General features: G+C 33.9%; 1 protein-coding gene across 1 annotated transcript; it reads left to right on the plus strand.

Annotated features, from left to right (window-relative positions):
* Nucleotides 1–1,377: 1,377 nt before the first annotated feature.
* On the plus strand, nt 1,378–17,415 carry LOC117101654 (delta-like protein D). Its single transcript, XM_033241688.1, has 13 exons — nt 1,378–1,483; nt 1,926–2,063; nt 2,172–2,285; nt 2,869–2,991; nt 3,741–3,845; nt 4,481–4,603; nt 4,808–4,933; nt 8,786–8,815; nt 10,045–10,209; nt 15,031–15,179; nt 15,618–15,777; nt 16,286–16,446; nt 17,134–17,415. Exons 1-13 carry the CDS (start codon nt 1,378–1,380, stop codon nt 17,221–17,223), a joined length of 1,590 nt encoding a protein of 529 aa, XP_033097579.1. The 3' UTR covers nt 17,224–17,415.
* The last annotated feature ends 1,733 nt before the right edge of the window (nt 17,416–19,148 follow it).

A 19,148-nucleotide genomic window follows, 5' to 3' on the forward strand; every position in this document is an offset into this window, starting at 1 on the left:
CTTTAACTTAAATACTACTACTTTTTAGAAAAAATATATATGTCCTTTCATATAGATATTTGTACTGCTTTAGTTTTTATGGGCTACAGTTGCTATATTATAAATTGATTGATTTATGCATTTCTTATATTTTTATATTATAATGGTGAATAAAATGAGTGTATAAAGAATTATTGAATTAATGAGACCAGATTTATAATGTTATACAGTAAGTTAAGTATGTTTTAATTATATATTAATATAGGCCTTATTCATTTTATAATAATATACCACATTTTGATATTTGCCAACAATTCAAGAAGACAAACTAAGAAAATAATAAAAAATAATCAAACAAGAAAGGCTGTATTATTTACCTCAGGGAAAAGGGAAGCCTTAAATAAGATAAGCTAGGCTCAAGCATCACAAGCCTAATGGAAAGGGATACATTAAACCTCAATCCTGACTGATAGCTAGCCTAGTAAATAAATAATGTAATCTGTATAATTTTAATAACAATGTATAGTATATTTAATAAATATAAAATTTCTGTATAGTAATATAACATAATATTCAAAATAATTAATTATTTAAATTCACCTTCTAAAGTTATATTTGACTGTTCCCTGATTTGGCGCGACGAATCGTAGCATTTGTTGACGCCCCCTTTCTGAACCAATCAAATGATTTGTTGACGCCCCCTAGTTGACATCATCCGATAGCTCTCTTCTTCTGGTCGGGTCGCGTGGGATCGTGTCAGCCGAGACGGCCCGAACAGAGTTTCATGTAAATGTTTCTTACGGAAAAAAAATCGCGTACTGCCCCTATGTTTCGTTTACACCTCCCTGGTTTCACGACCTCTGCAGGCTCATGTTGCAACTCTCTCTATAGGCCTACAGGAACTTTAAACGCAGCTATAGGAGGAGGATGCTCACTGTACTATTATATCTTTATGAATTAAAACAATTTATTTATTTAATGACACTACAACTTTGTATCAGTGGCACTCACAAACTGTGGTGCGGCCTCACAGAGTAGGCCTACACAAGACAAGAATATGAAGGAAAAAATAACGATCTTAACTAAAACTAAGAAAAGCAAGAACAAAAAAAAAAAACCCGAAAACTGAATAGGCTATAGCCTAAATACATACAGTACATATTGCCTGCGTGCAATATGTACAGTAATGTATTCTTATCAAAATTACCCAGTACAGTACGCCACATGTACAGGGTTCCCAGTCAACTCACCCCTAGCAAATTTTCTCCTTCCTTGCAATCTCACCCTCTTCAAAGTCGTCCCTTGACAAACTCGCTCCCTACAAATTCGCCCCTTAACAAACTCGCCACCCACAAACCTGCCCTTTCAAACTCTCGCCCCCACTAAGACACTCGCCCCATGACTATAAACAGTAACCCTACAACCTCTCCCCCTATCAACTCGTCCCCTAACAAACTCGCTCCTAAAAAACTTGCCCCCTTAACGAATGACTTACGGTACTACGGTACTGTTCTGCAGAACTGGAAATATTGATGTTGTTGATAAACGTTTTTTAATAAAAATAATAATCAGATATGTTTATATTGTTAAATTACCATATATAATGACTAGCATGAAAATAAACAAAACATCATAAAAATATATTCTATCTTATATCATTGGAATAAATTTATATTCATTATTATGTAATTTACCGACAGAAACAATATATAAATCGTTTATACACATCGTATAGTGACTTCCCTTCAATGTACTCTTTACTTTGATATCATACATCATGTTATAATGCATAAATTTGATGTATATTTCACAATTATTGGCAAGTTTCTAGAAATTTTGACATATTAAGAGCAATTAATATTCATTACATGTTATGTATCTTAATTTAAGTAATTGTTGTGGTTGTCGTTTATCGTTAGATTGATTCATTGCTTGTTATATTTTAGCGTCTACCACTACTCCTTGCGACGCCACTCCTTGTCAGAACGGAGAGACTTGCATGAATATTGGAACGACGTCCTACGCATGTGCTTGCCCACAGGATTACTCTGGAACCAACTGCGAAACATACACACCACCGACTAGTACGTAATGGGCTCTCAGTTCTGTTCCTTAAATCCGTACTGCAATTTAATATGAATGTCTTTTTAATATTTAATTCTTCACAATTATCCGTGCCATCAACCCCGCAGGTAACACTTACTGTAACACTAACCCCTGTCAAAACGGAGGAACCTGTCGAACATCTGGGACATATTACGAGTGTGACTGCCGTCTGGGTACTTCAGGAACTAACTGTGAATCTGGTGAGTAAAAAGCAACTCAAGCTTCGATCACTTAAAACATTTGTCTAGTGGAATAGGGTATACACTAGTGAAATAATTATCTTACGAGTATTTAGGCCTTTAAGATGAACAGAGAGAGGGCGCACAACACGTGATTTTCATTTAAGAGGGAGTTTCGATTTTTGCGTGATGACGTAAAACTACAACGGATTCACTCATCCGTGACCGGTTCTGCGTTGTATCTCGGCACAACGTAGATTCTGGCCAGACTGCGTCCTCCAGAGACTACAACGAGAACTCAATGTTCTCGCATACGAATATGGCTTTACTTCTATAGGCTACTAAACTTAATTACTAAACCGTCGTCAAGCATTCGGAAGCTCACTAAAAGAACTGTTTCCGGACATAAGATTGGGACTAGATTTTGCAACCTCACAACAGTGAAACTATACCAAACTTGCGTGATATTCTCAGTCAGTAGGCCCCCTACATATTGAATTTTAGACCCATGATCCCATATTTATTTCATTCTCTTTACCAACCGCCTCGGTGGCAGGGTTACTTTGTATCACTTCAAAATATATTAATTTTTGCATTTGAATAGTTGATGCGACGTGTACTCCAGATCCATGTAATGGTGGGACGTGTACAGCACTGACAGCAGGAGGATATCAGTGTTCAAATTGCCCAGGTCGCCAATACGGGGACCAGTGTCAATACTCGGCAGGTATGTAGATCATGAATCGTCGACTCTGTATTGTTGTACAGCACAAAAAAAAAATGAATTATTAATATATTTAGTGACAATATATAAGCTATATTTGGTCTTTAAATCGAATTGTTATCAATTACGTTAATTAATTTTCTCGGTTTTGTTTGGCATTAAGTTAAACGTATTATTTCTAATTGTGTTTCTTTTTATGCCTACTTTTAATTTACTTCTTTGTCTGTAAAAATTGTTAATTTGGATGCACCACTATTATTGTTGTGTGTGCTACCGATCTTAAGGTGTTATTCCTAATAAATTTATTGATTGATTGATCTAATGAATTTCTTGTAGGTTGACCTCAATAGTAAAAGCTTTAATAAACGTGTATCAGAAGTACTTAAAATCATGAAGGCTAAATCCACTCAGAACATTTCTTATTGTGAAGTATTAAGTATTAAACTTTATATCAAAAACACTGAAACCCAATTTGTGATGATGATGATGATATTAATAATAAATAGTAAGCCTAATTTAAAATAATATATATTAATAATGGTAATTGTTGCTATCAAAAATTAGTAATTATAAAATTCTGAAAGTTACTACTAGTTGTAAGAATAATTTTTGTATTGACATTAGAAATATTCGGTAAATGTTTCTGATTGTTGGATAGGTCAACATAATATTAATGTGACAGTACCAAACAATTAAGAAAGGAAGAGCTAGGAAAAAATAATCTGTATATTAATATTATTATTATTCCACAGTGGTGTGTTCCCCCACAACCTGTGGAGTAGGAACATGTACTGAGAGTGGATACCATTACCTTTGCGACTGTTCTCCTGGATACACCGGTACCAACTGTGCAAATGGTAAGAGAAAGTAGTAACACAATACACTTTAAAAAAAAAAAAATAACAGAATTTTTAGGACGATGGAATCCGTCCTGAATCACGTTTTGGCTGCGATCGAACGCTCTGCTGAAAGATTTATTTAATTGTAATGTTTGAAAGAACACAACTTAGTGATAATCCACAAGAGGAATCATAGTTTCGGAATATGAATAATAAATAGTATATTATCAAAGTGACCCACAGAGGCCTGGTATTACGGCAAAAACTCTTCATGACAAAAATGAGTTAAAAATTGAGAATCAAAAAATCGTATAGTGGTCATGGGGAACGAAAAAAAAAAAGATAGCCAGTCACCCAGTCGTGCTATTTGAAGGTTTAGTGGCGACATGTCCAAAGTTGCTGTAATACTTTTTCATTGATGTTTTGAAAGTTTTACCATGGCAAGAGTGTACCAGTGCAATTGTTAAATTAAATTTGTACAGAAAATATTTATGAAAATTAAATCACAATTGCTGCCTATTTACACATTGAAAGGAATAGTATTAAGACGCTTATCTCTCGACTGCAGCTAAACTAAAATATACACATAAGGCCTCGAAAGTGTTGTTTCGTTTTACTGATTAAATTAATGTTAAGCAATTTTCTTTTTTAAGTGGAGGATCCCTGTAATGCGAACCCATGTGAGAACGGTGGAACATGCTCTTCCAGTGGTCAACCGGGTACAGTATACGCCTGTAGTTGCACAACTGGATTTATAGGAACAAACTGCCAAACACGTATGGAGTTTATTTTTTTCAAGTAATAATAATAATCTTAAGTATAAGTCTACTCTTTTTAAGGATCGATGCAGACAGGTGTAATGTAATAAGATACGCTTGTATTGGTATCATGCAGAGGCTAATAGTATTCTTAATTTTGGTGATAATGTGGGCTTCTTGCCGAACAAACTAACACACCTCAAAATTTGATTTTTGTTCTAGTCTCCAATAACTATTGCATAACTGTCGCTGCTTGTTTGAATGGTGGCACGTGCCAGATATCTGGAAATTGGTATGCATGTACCTGTGCTGCTGGATATGTTGGATACAACTGTGAAACCCCTGGAGGTGAGTTTACACATGATATCGTGTGTACGAGTTTGCATGCATAATTATTAAGTGTGCACAAATTTGAACATATAATGATTACGTTTACACGCTTTCAAACACATCATGATTACGTGTGCAAGAGTTTGCACATATAATGCTTACGTGTGCACAAATTTGCACGCATAAAGAATAAAGAAATAATTAAAATTGGGGTGGGGTTTTTCTTTTCTATAGCAACTCCATGTAATCCAAGCCCTTGCCGAAATGGAGGAGTATGTTCTATCTCTGGCAGCACATATCAATGTACTTGTCCTTCGGGATACACTGGCAAAAATTGTCAGACTGCTACTAAAGAGTATAAAACTGCAAGAGGTCCGACTGCCGGCGATTCTTTGGAACGCAATCCTATTTCAAAAAGTACTACCCAAAAGGGGCGTGGCCTTTAAAAGAACGCAAAGCGCGTTCATATCGAACGCGTGCTGCGTGCCTATAGAATGTATGCTGGAATTCGAAACGCAGCACGCGTTCGATACGTTTTTATGAAGGACACGCCCCTTCGTGGAAGTACTTTTTAACGTTCTATTGCCTGTATACAAAATAAGGGCAGTCGGACCTCTTGCAGTTTTATACTCTTTGCTGCTACTGTCATGAATTCCTACTTGGCGTATTTCCAAACGGTAAAAAAATGACTAGGAATGCCTCTTTGACATATAAAATATAAACACAGTTCATAATGTTGTAACACAACTTCCAAATAAACTTTTATTATGTATAAACTCGTCAAGCAATCGAAAGCTCACTAAAAGAACTGTTCCCGGACATAAGATTGGGACTAGATTTTGCAACCTCACAACAGTGAAACTATGCCGAACTGGCGTGATACTCTCAGTCAGTACATATCGAATTTTAGACCCAGGACCCCATATTTATCTCATTCTCTTTACCACACCGCCTCGGTGGCAGGATTACTTTGTATCACTTCAAGATAGAAACTTCATATCTTTATTCCTTGATGTTGCTGACGACTCATGTTACTATCTTCTTTACACAAAAGTTTACTATGATTTTCTACACCTAATCGAACATGTCTCTAAACGAACGTCATCAACAATATCTTTCAAACTAACATTTATTTTCCTTCATTAACAAAAGAATATACAATGTGATAAAAGAAAAAATGAGAATGAAACATGCAATGAAAGAATACTTGGTCCTGAAAAGAGATCGGGTACTGTAATTGTGAATAGAGTGATTGTGAATAAATATATTGTTTAACTGAGATGGAAGAACAGAATGTGATGCAGAATACATAAATGAGCTTTGTTGGAATAAATTGATATATTTGAGTTTGAGTAGGTTTATGTTTGAGAATAGATGGGATGAATGAGACTGTGGTAGAAAACCAGATATAATCCTGATAGCCCTTTTTTGAAGAGTTTGCAGTTTTTGTAATGTGGACGAGTATGTATTGGCCCAAACAATGTTACAGTTGCTCAAAAAAGGAATTATGAGGGAACAATAGAGAATACGAAGAATATTGATGGGTAAAAATGTGGATATCCTATAAATGATGCCAAGGCTCTTGGAGATTTTTATTTCAAGTTCGTTTACAAGGGTTTTCCATGACAAACAACTGTCAATATGAACACAAAGGAATTTGGTGGATTTAACAGAGGGTATTTCAATTTGGATCTTATAGGCTGAAGTGTCAATGGTTTTTAGTTTAGAAGGAGTCCCAAACAGGATGAAGCTACATTTTCTATGATTCAGGGATAATTTGTTTGCAGCGAAATATTGTGACATGGAAATGAGATTAGAATTAATAGTATCAAATAGAGTTTGAATATTGTGGTGAGAATAAGGAAACGGTTGTATCATCTGCATAAAGGAAAAAATCAAGAATTTTACATGATAAATAAAGATTGTTAATATATAGAATAAAAAGAAGAGGTCCAAGTAGGGAACTTTGGGGGATCCAACGTGTAATTGGTCTGAAATTGGATATTGAGTTGGAATACTTGGTACATTGTGCACGGTCAGAAATTTTTGAAAAGGCTGTGCGCAGGTCCACAGATTCCATAGTGGGATAATTTATACAAAAGAATGCGGTGGTCAATAGCATGGAAAGATCGATAACAAATTCCAATGGAGAGATGTCGGTTTTCAAGTGCATTAACGATTTTTCTTGTCAGATCTATTAATGCCATTGAAGTATTGTAACCTTTCCTAAAGCCAAACTGCCTGTTGTAGAGTATGTCATATTTAGAAGTAAATTTAAATGTACAGTCATAGAACTTTCCAAGGTTTTCGAGAAGATTGATAGAATTGAAATAGGGTGATAGTTATAAAGATCAGATTTATTGCCAGATTTGAATATACAGTAGGGGTAACGTGCGCTAGCTTCATCCTGTCTGGGAACGCTTCATTGGACAGGGGAGATTGAAAATATCTCATTAATCACACTAAATGCAAATAGGTCTATTGAAGTATTAATATTGAAGTATTATTAATTCTTTATTAAAGCATTATTCGAGCACATTCATTATTATTATTATTATTAATATTATTAATAATAATAATAATAATAATAATAATAATAATAATAATTATTATTATTAATATTATTATTTTATATATGATTTATCAACCATACTAACATTGAAAACATGATATGTGGATAAAATTATCATAGAAAATAAACTTATAATTTGTAAGATTTTTTAAAACATAATAAAATAGATAATATATTTATTTTTTAAAAAAAACAGGTTTTGCATAAACGCAAGTTGATTTAATATATGCTGATTCATCTCATATTCAAACTATCGTAAAAAGGTCAATTAAAGTATTATTATTCATTATTATAGTATTATTTGAGTACTGTTATTATTATTATTATTATTATTATTATTATATTATTATTATTATAATTTTTGTTTTATTTTTTGTTTTATGTGTGGGCCTAGATATGTATATATTTAATAATTAGAAATAATTATGATTAATTGTAAAACATATATAATATAATGATAAAAATAACATAGGCTAGGCTAGACCTAACCAATTATTGATACCATAATCTATCGATAAAAACGTTCATTTGATTAAACAGCAGCTTTTCGAGTGGCAGTGCTGATAGAAAACTGCAGTGTTTTCGCACTGCGGCAGTGCCGATAGAAAATCTGAGCTTTTTTCGCACTGCGGCAATAATGCCGACAGAAAATAACAGCTTTTTTTGCACTGTGGCGGTGCCGAGAGAAGACAGCAGCTTTTTGACACTGTAGCAGTGCCAATAGAAAACAGCAGCTTTTTGCTACCGCGGCAGTGCCGATAGAAAACAGCAGCTTTCTTTCGCACTGCGGCAGTGCCGATAGCCTCAGCCTGGGAAAACACCATAGAGGTATTAATTCTTATCTCTATGGAAAACACAAGCAAGTACCTTGGTACCTTCATATTAGTCTACTTCATACAGCCGCTGCCCTGCATCTACCGCGTTAAAATAACAATTACAAATAAAAAATAACTTGTGAGGCACGCAATGACGTTTGCAGCAAGACTACTCATACAACAACACAAATAAGCATTGCATGGAGTTGATGATGTTGATGATGACGATGGCGGTGATGATGGTGTTGCTGTTTTGAGAAGGAGGATAAATATGACAATGGTATTGGTTGTAGATGATTTTAGATTATTAAAGTGTTGTTGTTAGTGATTCTGACAATGGCTGTTGATGGTTAGGATGATGATAATGGCTGATAGTGATGATGCTATTGTTGTTGATGGTAATGTTAATGATTAAATTAATGGCTATGATGAGGATGCTGATGAATTAATTGTTCTTGTTCGGGTTTTTTTTTTTTTTCATAGATGGTAGTTGGAGTTATGAAGGATCAACAGGTAAACTTCACTGTTTTGATTTACAATATTGTATTAATAAATTATCATCCATTTACTATTAAGTGAAGCATAATCTTCATGTCAAGGTTGAATGTCAGGTACCTTAATTTTCCGTTCGCGCGAATTAACGTGCGTGTACGCGTGCGTCCACATTTATATATGCATAAAACCATGAATATTTTTAATCACTTATAGCTCCATAGGATGAAAGGTGACCCCCAATTTTTATTACATATTCTGAAAGCACATGAGTTATAGATACGATTTTATAGATCATATTGGCTGATCGGACATTGTGACGTTATCATATTGCCATTTGAATTGAGAAAAAATTGAATTTTTATTTATGACGTTATTACTTTTTATACTCGTTTGAACGTACTCGCTTATCTTGATTGATTGTCTCCCACCTGTGAGTATGTTATAGCTAAATCAATTCTCTTTCGGACGTGTCCCTTTATTTTTTATTTTGATGTCGTCATCACGGTCAAAAAGAATGCTTTTTTTGGAGCCTTCTCATCTTTCTTTCTTAAAAGATGTAAACACATTGAAAATAGAGGGCGGCAGACTGTATTTCGACACTATCAGACCGATAGTTTGTATACTGTAAAGGCAAAATTTGTGTGGCATTGCCAACCAACAGGGGGTTTTAAATTAAACTTGACAATGTTTAAATTCATGTGCCATTACCGTCGTCAAGCACGTCGTATAAGGTATTTGTATTTGTGCGTTAAAATTTTAAAATTGTTAATATCACTTTTCAGATAATTTAAAGCACGTTTCAGGTCATTTTGAATATTCTATAACTTTCCACGGACGTTAAGACGTATGTGTACACATTCGTAAGTCAATAAAATGCTCAAAATTACTCTTTTCCTTTAAAATTTCTTTTAAAATGCTAAAAATTACTCTTTAAATAGAGCATGTTTTAGCATATAATACTTTTTAATCAGAACCGCACGTGCTTTGTGAGGGTCAAAGTACGGCGGATCACCTAACTCGTCCTCAGTGACGAGTTCAAATCTAGTTCTATTTTATTCTCCTGAATTTATAGATTTTTTTCTTTTATCTGTATCTATTAAATAGTAAGAGCTTTCCTGGCACATAACAATATGCAATGTGTTGACACTGCAGAAAATACCATAAAAAATTCCATCATTCTTTAGTGATAACATGTCCACAATGACCACCCTTTATGTTTATTATAAATTCCTATTGCAATATCTTAGGGCCTGATTACTGGGGAGAAATAGGCTACCCGATATGTTCGGAAGGCAATAGACAATCACCAATCGACATCATCACCCGCCTGAATGCACCCCAAAAGTTACTTGAGCTCACAGGTAACTGGAAATTGGACCGTCCACTGTCAATAACAAATAATGGGCATACAGGTGAGGATATTCTAAAGGATTTAGGCCATGGGCTGGGGGTGGGGGTGTCACCGTGCACCCCCTTCCCCTCCCACAGTTAAACTTCCTTGGTATCATTTTGTTCCTATGGGAATATAGAACAAAAAAATTGATGTTAACAAGAAAAATATAGGGATGCATTGTATGTAATCGCGTCATTTGTAATGGTCGTTAGTGTTTTATGGTCAGTACTTTATTTGGGGGAGGGGTAACATTTATGATCATAACTCTTGATTTAGTCAATGGATTTGTATGATGTTGGTATCAACATTTAGCCTATAGATTGGTCAGTCATTCAAATTGAAAAAATTTTGAAACAGGCAGAAATTGATGCAACTAGAGGTCAAAAGGTCATTGACCTCCACAGAAAAGTTGTAAATTTATTTCCAATTCACTCACAAATCAGTTGTGAGTAGATTGATACCAATTAGTATCTTCTATTATTAATAAGCATATGCAATATGAAAAATGATGTTAACAAGAAAAGTGTATGATTTGATTAAACGTACTACTGTCATTGTTGAGCACTTGTGTAATCAATGGCAATGTTTGTGGTAGGGGTTAACATTTAGGTACATAACTCATGATTTATTGGATAGATTTGCATGATGTTGGTATTAACATGTAGCCTGTAGATTTTCCACCCATTCAAATTTAAAATGTGTCCAGAAATTGACGTATCTAAAGGTCAAAATGTTGTTGACCTCTGTAGAAAAATGCAAATTCTTCCCAAAAACCATGGCATAGATATTCTTTATGACAATATAATGGAAATTGTATATAAACATTTATATATATATTTTTAAAATAATTTTTGGTGATCCGCTTCACGAGTCAGTGATCATCATCATCTTTTTTTTATTCTCACTTTCTCCCCATTTCTTGTTCGCACGTTATCTTAAAATTGCTACGAGCAAATCACACGCTCGCTTCATCAAACATTTTGGCTTCGCCTGGAATAGTTACAGTAAGGTTTTCAAGGTGACCATTCACGCGTGACGTCAGCTATGCGCAATTTTGCGTTTTTACATTATCGATCATTTCAGCCTAACCAATTGTCATTTCTAAATCGTATTAAGTGAGCATATACTTCAGGTCCATGTTTAATGTACTGTACCCTAATTTTATGCGTGCGCTTCCTAACGCGCGCGTACGCGTGCGTCAAAATTTGAAAATGCTCGAAATCACTTTTTGACTAAATTAGAACACGTTTCATGCCATTTTAAGCATTTCAAAATTTTTTGAAATTTTCCACTACGCGCGCATAAATTTTTACACGCACAGCATGTACGGAAGCTAGACATTACGTTTTTTCACATAGTTGGGTTCCTGACATTGTTTTTGCAAATTTCCATTCTTTTCGGTCATCTTATGGCCAATAGCAATGCTGTACGTGCGCATATTTGTGCCGATATACTGTGAAATTATGCTAAAATCAGGCCTATTTTTAATCACTTATAGCTCCTTAGGATGAAAGGTGACCCCCAATTTTTTTTACATGTTCTGAAAGCACATGAGTTGTAAATATTATTTTTTATATCATAATGGCTGATCGGACATTGTGATGTCATCATATTGGCATCTGAATTCAAAGAAAGTGAATTATAGCTATGATGTCATTTTTGAAAATACGCATTTGAGCGTATCTCGCTTATCCTTGATTGATCGTCTTTCAACTTTGAGTATGTTATAGCTGAGACAATTCTTTTATAAATTTGACTTCTTTTTACATTTTTATGACGTCATCACGTCATCCCCACATCCTCAAAACGTTGATGAGCCCATATCATCTTAACCTTTCGTCATTTCTGAATCATATTAAGTGAGCATAATCTTCAGGTCAAGGTTGAATGTCAGGTACCTTTATTTTCTGTTCGCGCAACTCAACAATTATGTATACTTAAAATTATGCCTACTTTTAATCAGTTATAGCTCCTTAGGATGAAAGGTAACCCCTAATTTTTATTACATATTCTGAAAGCACATGAATTGTAGATATGATTTTATAGATCATTATTGCTGATCAGACATTGTGACGTCGTCATATTGCTATCTAATTTAAAAAAAACTGAAATTTTATTTATGACGTCATTATTTTTCAACTTATTTGAACGTATCTTGCTTATTCTTGATCGATTGTCTTCCACCTGTGAGTATGTTATGGCTGAGACAATTCTTTTTCAGAAGTTTCCCTTTATTTTTTATTAAATTAAACTTGACAAGGTTTAAATGCATGTGCCATTACTGTCCTCGGGCACGTCGTATAAGGTATTCGTACTTGTGCGTTAAAATTTTAAAATTGTTAATATCACTTTTCAGATAATTTAGAGCACGTTTTAGGTCATTTTGAGTATTCCAAAACTTTCCATAATTTACGTGCCACACGCTCATTTCCATATGATATATGTGTACACATTCGTAAGTTATTAAAATGCTCAAAATTACTCTTTTTAAGAACTAAGTAGAGCATGTTTTAGCATATAATACTTTTCAATCAGCACCGCGCGTGCTTCGTGAGGGTCAAAGTACGGCGGATCACCAAACTCGTCCTCAGTGACGAGTTCAAACCTAGTTTTATTTTATGTTTTTAAAATTTTAATATGTTGTTTTATTTATTTTTATTTGTTCATTTATTTGCTTTGCACTTTCGTTCATTTTAATGTTTAAATTTTTGTATTGTTTTGTTGGCAGGGGTTTGGTTAAGCACATTTTTTGATGACAGTTTTTCTAACTTTTGCTTTTCCTCGGCACCCCTGTCCAACTTTTCTGTTTTTGTCGAAAGATTGAAAATAAAATAAATAAAAATAAATAAACATATAAAGTTATGTTAAAAGTTTCCCACACAAATAAAATAAACGAGCGGTACTGGATAAAGACAACTTGGTTTCTTGCTTCAAACAAGATATCCATTCATAGAAGTCTTTTATGAAGATGAGCCTATCCAAGTGAACCTAAAAGGGTTGGGGACCAGGACATACTGTACATTCGAATTTAGATTGACAAAGATTGAAATATGTTAAATACAGACACGATATATACATAGGCCTAGGTCTAGAATCCAGTTAGAATATGTAATTATATATTCTAACTGGATTCTAGAATCCTTTTTTCTACAGAGGTCAACGACCTTTTGACCTTTAGATACGTCAGTTTCTGCACACGTTTTAAATTTGAATGGCTGGAAAATCTACAGGATACATGATAATACCAACATCATGCAAATCTATCCAATAAATCATGAGTTATGAACCTAAATGCTAACCCCTACCCCAAACATCGCCATTGATCATTACACAAGTGATCAACAATGACAGTAGTACATTTAATCAATACATTTCTCTTGTTAATATCGTTTTTTTATATTCCATATACTGTACTTATTAAAAATATAAAATACTAATTGGTATCAAATCTACTCACAACTGTAAACGTTTGTGAGTAAATTGAAAATAAATTTACAACTTTTCTGTGGAGGTCAATGACCTTTTGACCTCTAGTTACTTCAGTTTCTGCCTCTTTCAAAACTTTTTCAATTTGAATGACTGACCAATCTATAGGCTAAATGGTGATACCAACATCATGCAAATCCATTGACTAAATCAAGAGTTATGAGTGTATGTGTTACCCCTACCCCAAAAACTGTTGTTGATTACAAATTTCTTGGATCATAAACAATGACAGTAGTACATAATGCATTTTAATTTTTTTCTTGTTAACCTCAATTTTTTTATTCCATATGTCAATAAATACAAGAAAAACACAATTTGTATCAAATACATCTAAAATTAGACATATGACACTGAAGTTTATTGATATTTTATGCAAAAATTTGCATTTTAGAAAAAGGTCGATGACCTTTTGACCTCTAGTGACGTTAATAATTGTCGGATTAATTTTATTTAAACTACATATAATTAAGAAACATATATGCTACACATTGCTACCAAAATAATATTTATTGGATTTTTAATTCACAGGTTATGGGCATAAATGTTACCCCTCCCCCTCAAAAAAGTATTGACCATAAAACGACCATTACAGATGATGCGAGTACATACAATGCATCCCTATATTTTTATTGTTAACAACAATTTTTTTGTTCTATATGTCTGTAGGATCAAAATGATACCAAAGAAGTTTAACTGTGGTGGGGGGAGGAGGTGCACGATGACCTCCAGCCCATGGCCTAATTAGAATGATAATACTGAATACTGAAAACTTTATTGGTCCAAAAGGAAATTTGTTGTGCTACTGCTTATTAATAAACCGATATCGATGTCTATAGGACTTCATACCTCTTCATTGATATACTGATACATGTTATAGGATATGACCTAACCAGTGGTGGATTCGGAAATTTTACAACAGGGGTCCAAAATGTCGGACAGGAGGTATGAGGGAAGAGGGGTCCTAGCTAATGGGTCGACTAGAGCCTTAGTCAATGTCTCGGTATGAAAATCCCTAGTTAACCGGGAGAATTTTTATGACTTGCCTGAATTGTGATTTTGGACCACAATATTAATTAGTGGTAATCAAAATAACATTATTTGCATGGGGGGAGGTACAATGTGAGCAACTGGGTGCCCATCCCTGCCCCCTCCCCATGCATCACTGCCTACTAGTACCTATAATCATTATTAATATACTGATATCAATAGTATATTCTTATACTAGGCCTATTCTATGATATAATACAGAAACAGTAGAATATGGATAATATTGACTCAAACTATTTTGCGTAGTTTCCCATTTACCAAGGTAGCAATCAAGTAATTGAGTTTTTTCCATGATTATTGTTTACAGTACAAGCACCACTTGACGGACAGTACAGTTCTACAGGGGGACCGTTGGGTTCTACTGTCTTCTTAGCCGAACAGTTTCATTTTCACTGGGGGGATACAAACGGTGTAGGCTCCGAGCATAAAGTGAATGGACAAGCCTACTCAGCAGAGGTAATTGCGATTCAGGTCAGAGGTTGATTATCATTTGAGACAGAATTTAGAAAGGAAAACACAAAAACACGCAAGTAACACAACACGATTTGTAAATATAATTATAAGCCTATATAACTATTTGTAATAATATCAATATAATGTATTGCTAGCCACAATGAAGACGAATTCCAGATAGGCCCATCCGACCAGCCCGCTACACCACCCCCCTCCCAAACTTCAATTTTTTTGGAAATTATAAAAAAGGGAAAAAACTAATAATAAGCCTGATAGTGCCACTATCCATGGTGGAGCTGACTCGGTGAGGTGGTCTAGACTCTCCATCCAAACAGTCCTACTATTTTTTGAGGTGTTAGGAGGGGAAGGGGTTGGTCAAGAAGGGGATAGTAAATGCCTGGCATGAACCTCACATTTCTCAACTTTGATATTTGTGATCAGATGCACATAGTACACTACGACTCAATGCGATTCAATAACGTCTCCGAGGCAGCAAATAGCAGTATGGGTTTAGCTGTCTTTGCCTTCTTCATTGAAATTGGTGGAGGCGATAATGCTGTCATGCAACCCATAGTCGATGCAATCTCTGGCTTAGGAAAGGGTAAGTTATATAATAAAATATATTAAAAGACTATAATCAATTGTTGATAAAAGTTGATAATGGTAATTAAATTCGCAAGTAAATGTTTTATTAAACATTTTAGAGACTTTTTAGTATGAGTATACATTGATAAAATACTGTACATTTTTTTTTTCGGACAAATGCGAAAACGCAATATGAGTGTTTGCAGAGTTCCATTGAAAAACTTACTAAAGATAAGTGTTTCAAAAAACACAAACGATATTCTCATCACAATATACTATAATACTTCTTCAGCACCTAATATATATTTTAAATCATTTTAAACCATTTTTGTAAAAAAAATAAATAAAAATAAAATAAAATTGCTTATCTTGGTTAAAGTGTATCGATTTCAAAAACAGTATTTCAACAAAAAGTGTTTACTTTGGAAGAAAGCAAATTGTTATTGTCACAATATTACTACCAGCTATTAATTGTATACTTGTGTATATTATCTAGTTGTTTATATTCTATACATAATATATAGGCCAAACGAAAGACCTGCAGACCCCGTTCAATCTCTACAATCTTCTACCGATGCCACTTGGTAACTACTGGACTTACAGCGGTTCCCTCACCACACCTCCTTGCTACGAATCCGTAATTTGGATTGTGTTTGAGAATCCAATTAAAATCTCACAGACACAGGTAAAGTACTAAACAAATTGAATTCATTCAGAAAAACTTAATTTAGTGTCATTTGAACACAGCAGAATCGTTCACTGCCTTCTTTCTTTTCAAAACAACTTAATTGACTTCCCAATATGCAAATTTCTCACATTCAACTTACGCAAGTCAAACCATAAATATACATGCGCCCAGCCCATTGCAATGCATTACATATTTCTTTTTTTTTTCTCCACAATATTACTTCACTATGGAATCCTCTCCCAACATCATAGGCAAATCCTTTCAATTGTTAGACTATTACAAATGTTATGTAGAATTTATTTTCATGTACTGATGATATATCTTATTTAAGTTTTGATTATGTATTTTTCTAATACAGTAGAACCCCTCATTTACGAACCCCGATTTTACGAATTCCCGATTTTACGAACGTAAAATCATGTAATTGTTGTCATAAATAAAGTTCCTATTTCATGAACAAAACACACACCCGTGTGAAATGAGGGGTTCTACTGTAGTTAAGTGTGACAGACAACATTGTAAGGGAAGAGCTTTCCTTGTTGTTTGCTATCCGCATTGAGGAGGAATAATATAGTCTTGAATATTAGTCAAGCAAACAAACAATAATCAAAATATAGGCGCTATTTACATAATTTGAAGCTGATAGATTCTATCCAATTCCTGCTCTATTTCCTTCTGTTTCAGATGAATGTATTTCGACAAATTGAAAAGCACAACTATCGACCAACTTTGAGCATAAATCAGAGGCTTATAAATTATAACTATTTGGTATAATTTATTGAAGAATTTAAAATATTGTGTTATTATTAATGCCATTGAATTCTTCTATCGAATCGTTCCAAAAATTCAGTGATGACTCGTACTAATTTCCACTTCCTAAATTATTTTGACTTTGTGTCTTAAATAGATACGGTAATAGGCCTACTAAAATCTAACATGTTTTTTATTGGCTATATTTTGTGTCAATTATTCTGAATTGTCAGATTATAAAGATTATTAATTACATATCATGCGAAATTTCTTTTAATAATATTTAGTATAATTTATATATAATAATAATAGTATTAAAAAAATATGAAACGAAAAATATACAGAACTCACTGTACTTTATAAAGAATTATGTAATAATATTGTTATTACTATTATTAATAATAATATCTATATTATTAATGGTCTTATTTATAAATAATGTTATTTATAATTTATAAAGACTTATGTAATATTATTGTTATTACTATTATTAATAATATTATCTATATTATTAACGACCATTTTGAGCATTTCAATATTTTTTGACATTTTCCACTACGCGCGCACATTTTTATGTGCGCAGCACGTACGGTAGATAGAAATTACGTTTTTTTACATATTTTGGGTTCTTGACATTGTTTTTACAAATTTCCATTCCTTTCGGTCATCTTATGGCCAATAGCAATGCCGTAGGTGCGCATCAATCATAGGGATCTTTGTGCGCGTTTGTGCCCAATATACAATGAAAATATGCTGAAATCAGGACTATTTTTAATCAGTTATAGCTCCTTATGATGAAAGGTGACCCCCAATTTTTATTACATATTCTGAAAGCACGCGAGTTGTAGATATGATTTATAGATCATAATGGCTGATCGGACATTGTGACGTCATCATATTGCCATCTGAATTCAATCAAACTTAATTTTATCGATGACGTCATTTTCGAAAATACGCATTTGAGAGTATCTCGCTTATCCTTGGTCGATCGTCTTCCAACTTTGAGTATGTTATAGCTGGGACAATTCTCTTTCATATATGTGACTTCATTTTACATTTTGATGACGTCATCTTTCTTTCAGCAAAAATTTAATGACGTCATATCATCTTAACCATTCGTCATTTCTGAATCATACTAAATGGGCTTAAACTTCAGGTCAAGGTTAAATGTCAGGTATCTTAATTTTCCATTTGCGCGTCTTAACGTGGGCGTACGCGTGCGTCATCAATTACATATGCTTATAATTATGCGCGCTACCGTGTTTTTCTAAGCCGGGCTTTAATCGCAGTGAATGGGGGGGTGGGTGCTTCAGGTAAATATATGACCAATCAGCATTCAATTATATGTGCTGTGAGCGAGTGTACGTACGTTTCGAGCGCATTGTTTCGAAAAATGTTTCCTAGTAACGGTCATTAATATGCAATACTCGTGTCTGGCTAATCCCGGTAGGCTTAACTCAAGCCCGGCTTATCTCTGTCTGAACGAAGCCTAATTAGTGCATATTTTAGCATAAAAATCTTTTAAATCCACACCGCTTCCTGAGGGTCAAAGTTCCGCGGATCACCACCAAACTCGTCCTCAGTGACGAGTTCAAATCTAGTTATAATTTCCATTATTTGATGATTTTGGGATGGCAAACCTCATATAAGAACATAATTCATAAAAAAAAAAAAAAAAAACATGTTTATGAGTAAAATGGATCAGTTGTTAAAACAACATCACCACCAAACTCGTCCTCAGTGACGAGTTCAAATCTAGTTATAATTTTTATTATTTGATGATTTTGGGATGGCAAATCTCATATAAGAACATAATTCATAAAAAAACAAATATAAAACATGTTTATGAGTAAAATGGATCAGTTGTTAAAACAACAAAGTTGAAAAAAAGTTTTGGGTTCGAATCCTGATGGAAACACGTCCTTTTTTCCACACTTAATTACACATCT

The sequence above is a fragment of the Anneissia japonica genome, unplaced genomic scaffold (genome assembly GCF_011630105.1).
Source record: "Anneissia japonica isolate Jap-2015-1 unplaced genomic scaffold, ASM1163010v1 scaffold1696_len571195_cov180, whole genome shotgun sequence".
Taxonomy (NCBI): domain Eukaryota; kingdom Metazoa; phylum Echinodermata; class Crinoidea; order Comatulida; family Comatulidae; genus Anneissia; species Anneissia japonica.

Excerpts from the sequence above, each read along its gene's own strand:
- LOC117101654 (XM_033241688.1), top strand. The coding sequence starts at position 1,378 with ATGACTATAAACAGTAACCCTACAACCTCTCCCCCTATCAACTCGTCC. Across the intron at positions 1,484-1,925 it reads GAATGACTTACGGTACTACG|CGTCTACCACTACTCCTTGC; the intron begins GTACTGTTCTGC and ends GTTATATTTTAG. Across the intron at positions 2,286-2,868 it reads AGGAACTAACTGTGAATCTG|TTGATGCGACGTGTACTCCA; the intron begins GTGAGTAAAAAG and ends GCATTTGAATAG.